Below are 9,858 nucleotides of genomic sequence, written 5' to 3' on the forward strand. Positions count from 1 at the left end.
CCGGTCTATCCGGCTGTAGATATGCCATGAACCCAGGTGTACCTGCTCAGTAAACATCAGCCACGTAGGCCAGTAGATCTGGGCTTCCACATGGGAACCAGGTCAACCAGTCCAAGATTGCTGCCCAGGTCAACCAGTCCAAGATTCAACCGAGAGCCCAGGTCTACCTGCCTGGTTGACTTGGGCTCTAGAGTTAAGGTAGTGCTGATGCCCCCCCCCCCAAAAAAAAGCACTGGGATCAGCCACTGGTCTCTAGTGGGGTTGAATTAGAAAGCCCCAATTTCAGTAGTCCATGGGTGGCACAATTCGACGGTCCCAGTTCTGACACCTGATCCCAGTGTAGGAGAATTCAAAGCAGGAGGAGACATATAAACTGGTGTAACTGGAACTCTGGCTGGAGCAGAGAAGGAAGAGAACAGAAACACAGCCAGCTGGCTGCTCCTGGGTGCTGCTTCTCTCAGACTTCTGTCCAATGTGGAACTTGGGGTGGTCGATGTCACCACTGGGGGCCGACTTCTTCGGGATGATGCCATTTCACTAGACACAGTGTTTGGGTAGATGGTGTTAGGGACTTGGCAAAAGGAAGATGCTCTGAACCTGGAGCCTGGATAGAGGAGGGATGAACCAGCCAAGGCAGCTAAGCCTGGGGCATGCCCTCGCCTAGATACATGCACTTGAGCAGAAACTGTTGTGGATCTCTGGTCATTAGACAAAGGGCAAGACGGAGAGGGCAGGAGGGATGTGGCTACAGTTTGGGGCTCCATTTCAGCTACATAGTTGCTCAGGTGGGAGAGAAGCCGTAGCTGGATTGGATCAGTGCCGCTGCTTGGACCCTCAAGAATGCCCAAGTATCTCACCACCTCGGTGAGGCACTCGTGGAAACCCATGGTCCTGTAATCCATGGCCAAGGCTTGAGCCTCTACCAACCCTGTTTTCAAAACAAAAACACAAGTGTTGGCATTATTCAGGTTAAACCGGCACAGAGGCTGGCACAGAGGTTAAACTGGTGACATTCTGAAATGGGAGCTGGGATGCCATCGCATCCTATGAAAATGAGGGGCATTTTGTAGTAGTTTGATGGTATGAAGCCTTGCAGTCTTCAGGTTCTTTTGCCCGGGATGCTTGCCACCCTGTCTGAACTCATCATAGCATGACATGATGCCATGCGTGCCATGAGCCAGGATGGTGTCATGGTTTGGGAGTTGGACAAGATCTGGAAGATCCAGGTTCAAATCCCCTCTCAGACATGAAGCTTCCTAGGTGACCTTGGACCGTCACTACCTCTCAGCCTTACCTACTTCACAGGGTTGTTGTGAGGCTAAAAGGAGGGGAGGAACTGTGTACACCATCCTGAGCTCCTTGGAGGAAGGGCAGTATAAAAATGTGAAATAAATACTGGGGAACCATGTCTAGAGAGCAGTCTCCACATGGTAATGTTATTGGCATCTTAGGTAACCCAAGGTTAATCTCCTGCCCTGCAGGAGATAGGAGCAAGATGTTGGGGGTGAGTTATGTTCATGCTTAAAGTAGGCTTTTGCTAGAAGGCTGTGTGGTTTGTGATCTGCCTTTGCACATGTAAGCCATGACCGGAAGCTGCTTCCAGGTGGCGCCAGCCCACAATCTGTGAGATTGGTAGCATGGCACTGCATCACACCCCAGAATGCCTTGTAGGAAGCTTCTGCTACCCACCAAAAATTGGGTAACACCCCACCAGTGACTCATGACCCATGAGTTTGAGATATGCTGCATTACAGCATTTGCATGCATCTACACAAGGGATGGCCAAAGTTCAATTTGACCACGATAGAAAAAATAAAGTCCTACCTGTGCCCCTGGTGGCGTGAAGCATTTTTAAGTGATTTACTGTCATCTGCAGGATCTCGGCTTTTTCCAGTTTGGAAGAGCCCTGTTCAATAAAGGAAAGATTTGATTAGAATGTATGTGAGGTTTGCTTCAAATGTAAGGAAAAGCAGGCACAAGGAATGATGATCCCACACTCAGATCTATTTCACTGTGCAAGAAAAACCAGTGAAAACATGTGAGAAGTGATGAGTATTGGAGCGGCTCACGACAGGTACACAATGCAACACAACTTTCTTGTCATTGTTTCTCTGTGGAAGAGAAACATGCAAACATCTTTGAAACTGTCCTGAGAGTCAAAGTAAATTTCTTTTTTATCTCTGCGGCTATATTCTAACCCCTCTGCTGGGCCGGGAGATTAGGATATAGCGAGGCGAACCATAGGGGCTGCCTGGGTATTACACGGGGTAAAGTAATGTTTGTTGCCATACCCTGAGGAAACCTGGCACCACTCCCCTGGCCACTTAGGACACAGCGGTTACCATTTTGGCGCCGCTATAGCCCTGGGAGCTAGGAAAGCTGGGCTGTAACTCCATCATCTCTGTTCTCGTTTCTATAACAACAACAACAACAACAACAGTATTTATATACCGCTTTTCAACAAAACGTTCACAAAGCGGTTTACAGAGAAAATCAAATATCTAATGGCTCCCTGTCCCAAAAGGGCTCACAATCTAATCTAATATAATCAATGCTTATATTGGATTGGTGAGACCCTTGCTGGGAGAATAGTAGCATGCCTGAGTCAGAGTGACCAGAGGCCCTCTTTTTGCAGGACATGTCCTCTTTTTTAGCCTCGTCTCCTGGAAAAGAACTTAAGCCATTTCTGCCCAACGTTGCATATATGCAACAGGGATCAAATGTGTACACCTGTGGGCTGGGCAGAAGTGGGTTTAAAATGTCCTCCTTTACTCTGTGAGCCAGCACCTGCGGACAGTGCATAGCCTTCTTGCACTTAATAAATTATGGGCGCAATCCTATCGTGTGCTGGAACAGGCAAGCCATGAGGCTTGCGCTGTATCCAGCACGGGATAGGGGCCCAAAGCAGCTCAGCCAGAGGTAAGGGGAAACTTTCCCCTTTACCTCCGGGTAAGGCACGCTGGCCCTAATGGGTCTCCTTGGACTTGTGCCACCTCAGGAAGCCGCTCTGAACTCCCCAGGAACAGGCATTGGGATCCAGCATAACTGCTGGAGCCCAGCCCTGCCTCCCACTCCCCACCCACTGCTTCCCCTCCCCAGAACGCCTCCCTCCCAACTCCTTCCCTCCTCCTCCCCACCCACCCCAGAGCCTTGCATCATCCCAGTAGGGCCAAAGCAAGGCTCACCATGCAAGCCGCCATGGAGGCTGGATTCAGCCTCCGTGTGCCAGTGCACCGCTGTGTGCTGGCACAGCTTGCTCGTGAGGAGGTGCAAACATGTTTTATGGCACATTTGCGACCCTCCTGGGCCAGCGCAAGGGCACCTCTGGATTGCGCCCTATATGTTAAAAAGTTTTAAATTTAATAATAAGTAACATAGTGTTTACATTAACCACATGAAATCAATATATGTTTTCAGCTTTTATTTTGTAATGTCCTACATTTTTCTAGGACATCCTACATTTTGGGGTGCCTTGTCCTCTTTAGCGATTATGACATCTGGTCACCACTGGCCTGTGTAGGATCAGACAACACACCTGCTTATCCAATGCAGTGGGGACCAAACGCCGCAGCTCCGAGAGACTGCTGTTAATACGATCTCTGCGCCATTTCTCAACTATCTGCAAGGGCATGATAGACAAGGAAAAACCTAAACACATAACATACATCATATGCTCGTACAGTTGCACTCCACCTAAACGGACTTTTTGGTGCAAGAGTTTTGGTGCTAACAAAAATGCTACGTGACATTGGAGCTGGTGTAGGAATTTTAAAAGCCTCAGGAAGGCAGCAACTGTTACCCTGCACATGCCCGATCTCGTCTGATCTCGGAAGCTAAGCAGGGTCAGGCTTGGTTAGTACTTGGATGGGAGACCGCCTGGGAATACCGGGTGCTGTAGGCTTATACCATAGTCTTTCGAGACTGAATGTTGCCAACCAGGAAGGAAGGAAAAACACAACAGTATAAAATCTAAAGTCTCACCACCTCCTCTCCCTCACCCACTTTCTTTAGCAGAGCAGAGGATACAGACTACACTTTGCAGCCAACCACAGTATGCCAGCCCCAGTACTAAGGTTCCAGGACCAGAGATATTCAAACTCAGGTGACAGGTGACAGTATGGGGGCTATACCTCTCTGGCCATCTGATATGCACAGAGCACACAAGTGGGAACTTTGGCACTATAGAGAACTATAGGGAAAGGGTGCTTTACACAAACAGATTGCTGCCTCCCACAACGTGCAGGGCAAGAGACTTTGCTAGCCTATGGGCCCAATCCTATCCAACTTTCCAGATGCAGCCCTGAGGCAAGGGAACAAGTGTTCCTTTACCTTGAGGAGGCCTCCGTGACTGCCCACCCACTGCAGGATGCGGCACCCCTTTGGTATGCTGCATCAGCACTGGTTCCATCAGTCCTGGAAAGTTAGTTCAGATTGGACCCTTTGTCTTCTCAGAGTTCCTTCTCAGGCAGGGACTCTGGTCCTAGGAGGCCTCAACACACAAAACCCAAGTGAACCACTCCAACACCACAAGATGGGGACCGTGGGCAGTGCACCACACACAAGTAAGCATTGGAAGGGCATAACAGCACTCATTCCCCTTACCCTGGGTAATGCTGCAGCACCTCCAATGGGGCTACTCAGATCTGTGCCACCTACAGAGGTGGTGCAGATTCAAGCAGCCCAGAGTTGCTCTGAGTCACCCAGGACCAGAGTTAGGATCCAGCACAAGTACCTGGCCCACTTGGCTGCCACTCACCCATGGGCCCACCCGCTACCTGCCCTCCCCCCAGAATGCCTCCTTCCCGTCCTCCCCAAGCCCCTGTGCCAGCCTGCCTCAGCCGGCATGGCCTTAACTGTTCCAGCAGCACTGCCGGGCTTATGTCGCCCTCAGGAGGCCAGTGAACAAGCTTGTGCCAGCCTCCCTCCTTACACTGTGGCATGAAAGTGCCTTATGGCACTTTCACAACACCTCTGGGCCACAGCAAGGGACTGCACAGTGTGCCTGCACATATAAGGGTCAGGATTGCATCCTCGGTCTCTTCACTGAGGGAAAGGGATTCTCTGTATTATGTTGATTTGTTATCCAGTCTTAAGATCCTATGTTCCAATAGGGCTTAGGTAAATTCTTCTACAACCAGCTCTTTTGGTAACACCACAATGAACTGAAGATTATCTTTCCCATTATTCTTTTCCAGACTTGCGTCCTCCATGCAAAACTGAAATTGTGGCATCCCCCAGCCTTACGGGTTTTGCAAGCATGAACACAAGAAGGGATGCAAATTGCTTGCTCTATAAAAATAAACTCGGGTTTTAAATGATGTGCCACAACTCACCACTCTCCGCCTTTTTCTGGCTTGCATCTGAGATGTTGTTGTGGGAGAAACAGACCTGGATGTTTGTCTAAACAGGAACAAAAATATTAGAAGGAGGGGGATAGTTTGGCATCTTGCAAACACAAATTTTGTTTCACGAGGGCTTGGTGCAAACTAGGAAAATGGAGCTTCAGAACTGCTAAAGGGACTCTACATACAGGATTCACTATGTCTTAAAGCTGTATGCATTTTGGTTCAATGTATGTGGCACACTTTGGATTATTTTTAAAGACAGAAAGATTATTTTTAAAGAATTGTTCTTTGAAACCAGCAGCCAAGAAAGTTGTACTATATATGCATAACATATAATTTGTATTCTTAAAAAGGGCAGCCTATTCATCCTCCCCCCCAAACCTGCTGTGGTGTTTTAAGCTCACAGATTGAAATGGGGGTGGGGCTGTTGTCCTGCAAAGATTAAAAGCTGAGAGAGTCACAATGGTGGAGAGGAAAAAGTAAAATGGCTTGATATTTCTGGCCAGAGAGTCCTCTGGTCTCCTTGTTGTGGCGAGGCATCCGCTCAGAGATAGCATTCCCTGTTGCCGGTAGGTGGAGTTCATACACGCAGATGTAGACTGAAGGATGGGTAACTTGCAAGACCAAGTGGTCTCCAGCCACAGCCAGAAGCATGAGACCCAGGGCTGGCCTTAGGACCTGCAGGGCCCTATTAGAAATTTTTTTGTGGGACCCCCAAGTTCCCAGACAAGGTCTATAAATCTTATATATAGAATGATGAACTATATAGATTTTAAATCTGTATGGCAGGAGGGAAAACAATCAAAATGTGTTGGAGTTGGTGCAACTCCATCTGCTGTCCAGAGGGAGCAGGATGCTGTCCAGAAGGGGTCAAGGTATGGCCCAGTGAATCTGACCTTTCTACCTGTTCTCTCTGTGATCCTTGTGGGGTGTGGCCCTAACCCTTTATCCTTCCCTTCTCCTCTGAGCACTTCCTCTTGTCCTCTGACCACTGACCTGTTAAGATGGGCACACCAGGGCTCGGATGCCCAGGTGATCTTGAGCACAAGGCATGCAGGACGAGGCCTTGCTATCTCTAAGTAATAGCTGAACCTCTGATCCTAATCAGATGCTGTAAATATACACTCAATGGAACTGTAAGTAAATAACTTCTTTTTTGCAACAAGCCATTGCCTCTTTGTCTTTTTTATTGATTAGCAGTCAGCTGGGTAAGGGAGGTTCCCTGGGGTGATACCCAAAGGGGGGGGGGTCTGCTTCTTAAGCTACTCTGCTCCTGCCCCCAAAAAGGAAACTATTTTTAATTTCCTCCAACAAAATGGGCAGTGAAAAATGCATGTGAGTTAACTCACCAAATGAATCTGAGCACATTTTAATGCAAAATTGCATCTATGGAAGCCTACAAGTAAACAAACGTGCGCTGATCACCTTTGAAAAGTTAATTGTTACAAAACCACTTGTGTAAGTGACTGTGAAATGACATGGTAAAAATATTGATTTGGATTTTTTCTTTTTACCCTAGCGCAAGACCCCCTTAGTTGTGTAGCGCCACTGGGAGCACTTGGCTCAATGAGACCAAGGACAGAATTTCTGTTCTGCTACTGGGATTCATATACCCCCAAGCCCTTCTGCCTCTGCGCTTTCCCTCTGTTTGGCCCCTGTTGTGCTTCCCCTCTTTTTGGCCACAGGACATGGAAGGTGAATCCAGTCAAGACCAAAGGGATGACCTAGTGACCAGGGGAGAGGATGGGGAACTTTGCTTATTGATGGAGGTTCAGCTGATCTTGATTAAAGATTATGCAGTTGGGAGCATTTCTGTTATCAGTTATGGTTCCTGGTAGACAGGAATATTTTTCAGCAACTCCAGCTGGTTGAGAAAGATGCAACCCTATTTCTCAGACTTGATGAGAGGCACGCAAAGCCTTGTGCCTTTTGACTAGACTGCTATGCTCTGTGGGGCTGCCCTCGAAGACCTTTCAGAAGCTGCTGCAAGTGCAAACGTGTTTACTTCCTGGCCCAGCATTTTAATAGTCTATGACACTAAATTGAGTTGTCTGAGGATAAAATGTCTGGCACACCAGTACAAAAATTTATAAATTGTGCAGAAACTCCACTGAAAAGGTTCTGGAAACAGAGCTTTGAGGTCACTTTCCCCTTTCGCCCGTGAATGCAATGGGCAACCCACACTGGGTAAGTCTGCAAAATTCAGCAAATAGTGAAGTCTTTTTCAACCAGTGTGCCGTGCTGGTGTGCCGCAAATGGTCTGCAGGTGTACCTTGGGAGCTTGGGGGAGGGTCATTTATTAGTAGGGCCACTGGGGGATGTGAGCCCCCACCAACAGCATGGTGTGCCTTGTCAATTGTCAAAAAACCGATGGCATGCCTTGACAATTTTAGTACCTTGTCAGGATGCCAGGAGATGGAAAAGGTTGAAATTCCCTGAAATAGTGGCACGGTGACTCCTGGTTAGAAGTGGCAGAAAACGGTGATCACAAAATAAAACTCCACTTTCTGCACTTCTCATTTCTGTAAAACAAACAAAAAAGCCCCCAAAATCTGGGAAAAAATAAAACAATTTTTATTTGATTTTTATTTATTATTTATTGGGGGTGCATGAGTGATGACTGTGGCTGCATCTGCTGACACTATTCCACCTGTGTCACCCACCTAGTACACTTTAAAAGCAATTATAATGCACAATTACAATGTGAATTTTGAATAAAAGCACATAGCTCTGCTTTCTGCAGTTATAACTTTTGGAAAATCCTGAAATCTGGGACAAAATAAAATCATTTTCTCCCACCTCTACTCATGGGTCAGTATGTCCTGGTTGCTCATGTTTGCTTTGGTGGGCCTCCTCCAGCAGATTTCTTGCTGCTGGACCATCCTGGTGCATGCACCGTCCAGTGGTACCAGGTTCTTTGGGCAACAGCTGTGAAATCTAACCCATGGGGTGGGTATGGGGGGGGGGCTTACCTGCATTCCTCCTCTTTCCCCACAATGATCCTTAGGTCAGACTCTGTGTCCGATGAACTCTCCTCTTGACGGGGTCTCTTCATCCTGCGAAAGACCAGTGGACAAACCTCCTTATCTGTACTTGGGCACCAGCTGGAATGGTTCTACTCTTCTTCCAAGAGCTTGCTGCTTCTCCTTTGACCTCCTGGGGGGGGGGAGCAACTGCAAAAGCCCTTGGGCTGATGTTTGCCTCGAGTGCAGAAATGCACTCCTCCTTCTGCCTCCCACTCACTCACATCTGGTCCCCTCCTCCCCTTTTCTCAGCAGATCTTTAACCTCCCTCTTTCAGGGGTTACAGATATCTCCCAGCAGTGAGGAATTTCAGTCCTGTTCCCACTCTTTTCGGCTGCAATCTGAATCACATTTTCCTGGAAGCAAGCCTCATTGAACATAATGGAACTTACCTCTTAAGTAGACCCACCTAGGATTGCAGCCCTTAGCTTCTCATTCCCTTCCTCCTTGCTGGTTGAGATCTCCCCAGAAATATTCCTGTAAAAGAGCAGTCTGTGTGAACTGTCTCATGCCCCATTGGCCATCCCGGCCTCCCTCCACTTCCTTCCCCCCCCACTCCTTGGTGATTGGTCTGGGCAGCAGTTTCAAAGAACCAGTGACCTTACTGGCAACAGAAAACCGTGGGAAAGAAATGGGAAAGATAAAGCCCTGAGTTGTTCCAGGAGAAGAAAGAGAGACAGACTGAAAGAAGTGGTGGAGGCGGAGAGAGGGAGGACAAGACCTAACATCCAGGCCCAGACAAGAAATCTCTACAGCTCTGCTAAGCATGAGGATTCAGAAGAAAACTCACTTTTTTTAAGCTCCTGGTTGCTGCGTCCAGGGGTCTAATGGCGCCTGAAGAAGGGCAATATAGTGCCTGACAGCTTGACCCATCATCACATTATTTCCCCACCTTGCACTACACTCCCCCTGCCAGAATGGCTCAATTTCGGAGCCAAACAGACCCTCAGGAGGATGGGTGGGCCCACCTTCAAGCCATGAGAGCACCCTTTCCCCTGAAAGGCTGGGAAGCACCCAGAGCACTGTGGACAGGAAGTGTGCCACCACTACTGCTCACCCACATGGTAAATCCACACCCAGCATGCCCCCTAAGTGGCGCCCAGGGCAAGTGCCCTGTCTTGCCACGTCCTAGATATGCCCCTGAGTGCAAGAGGCCCTTTAGAGACCTACTGACTGAGTCAGTGTGTGAACAGAAATGGAGGACGCAGAGACTAGCAGAGCTAATGAGGCTGAAGAGCTGAGAAGAGATCTAGGCTGAGCTGAGAACAATGCATTTTCTAATCATGTTGAAGTAGTGCTGGGGCTTGTGCGAGAGCACATGCATGCAGATGACATAATTGAGGGAAGGAGTTTCATGCGCACCATCCTGAGCTCATTGGAGGAAGGGCGGTATAAAAATCTGAAAAAAATAAATTTTACGTCTTTAGTTACGTAAACAATGTTGACAACTTTTTGTTGAAAAGTGGTATATAAATATTCTTAATAATTTT

General features: G+C 48.1%; 1 protein-coding gene, 1 long non-coding RNA gene and 1 pseudogene across 2 annotated transcripts; 2 read left to right on the top strand and 1 right to left on the bottom strand.

Moving 5' to 3' along the window:
• Nucleotides 1-266: 266 nt before the first annotated feature.
• HEYL (hes related family bHLH transcription factor with YRPW motif like) lies at nt 267-8,418 on the bottom strand. Its single transcript, XM_066638751.1, has 5 exons — nt 8,318-8,418; nt 5,334-5,400; nt 3,536-3,619; nt 1,825-1,906; nt 267-928 (listed from the first exon to the last, which is right to left on the bottom strand). Exons 1-5 carry the CDS (start codon nt 8,398-8,400, stop codon nt 267-269), a joined length of 978 nt encoding a protein of 325 aa, XP_066494848.1. The 5' UTR covers nt 8,401-8,418.
• On the top strand, nt 3,785-3,901 carry LOC136662096 (5S ribosomal RNA; annotated as a pseudogene).
• LOC136661600 (uncharacterized) lies at nt 6,322-8,149 on the top strand. Its single transcript, XR_010794941.1, has 2 exons — nt 6,322-6,481; nt 6,865-8,149. It is a non-coding gene; the product is annotated as an uncharacterized lncRNA (long non-coding RNA).
• Nucleotides 8,419-9,858: the final 1,440 nt, after the last annotated feature.

This window comes from Tiliqua scincoides, chromosome 10, assembly GCF_035046505.1.
Source record: "Tiliqua scincoides isolate rTilSci1 chromosome 10, rTilSci1.hap2, whole genome shotgun sequence".
NCBI classification, from domain to species: domain Eukaryota; kingdom Metazoa; phylum Chordata; class Lepidosauria; order Squamata; family Scincidae; genus Tiliqua; species Tiliqua scincoides.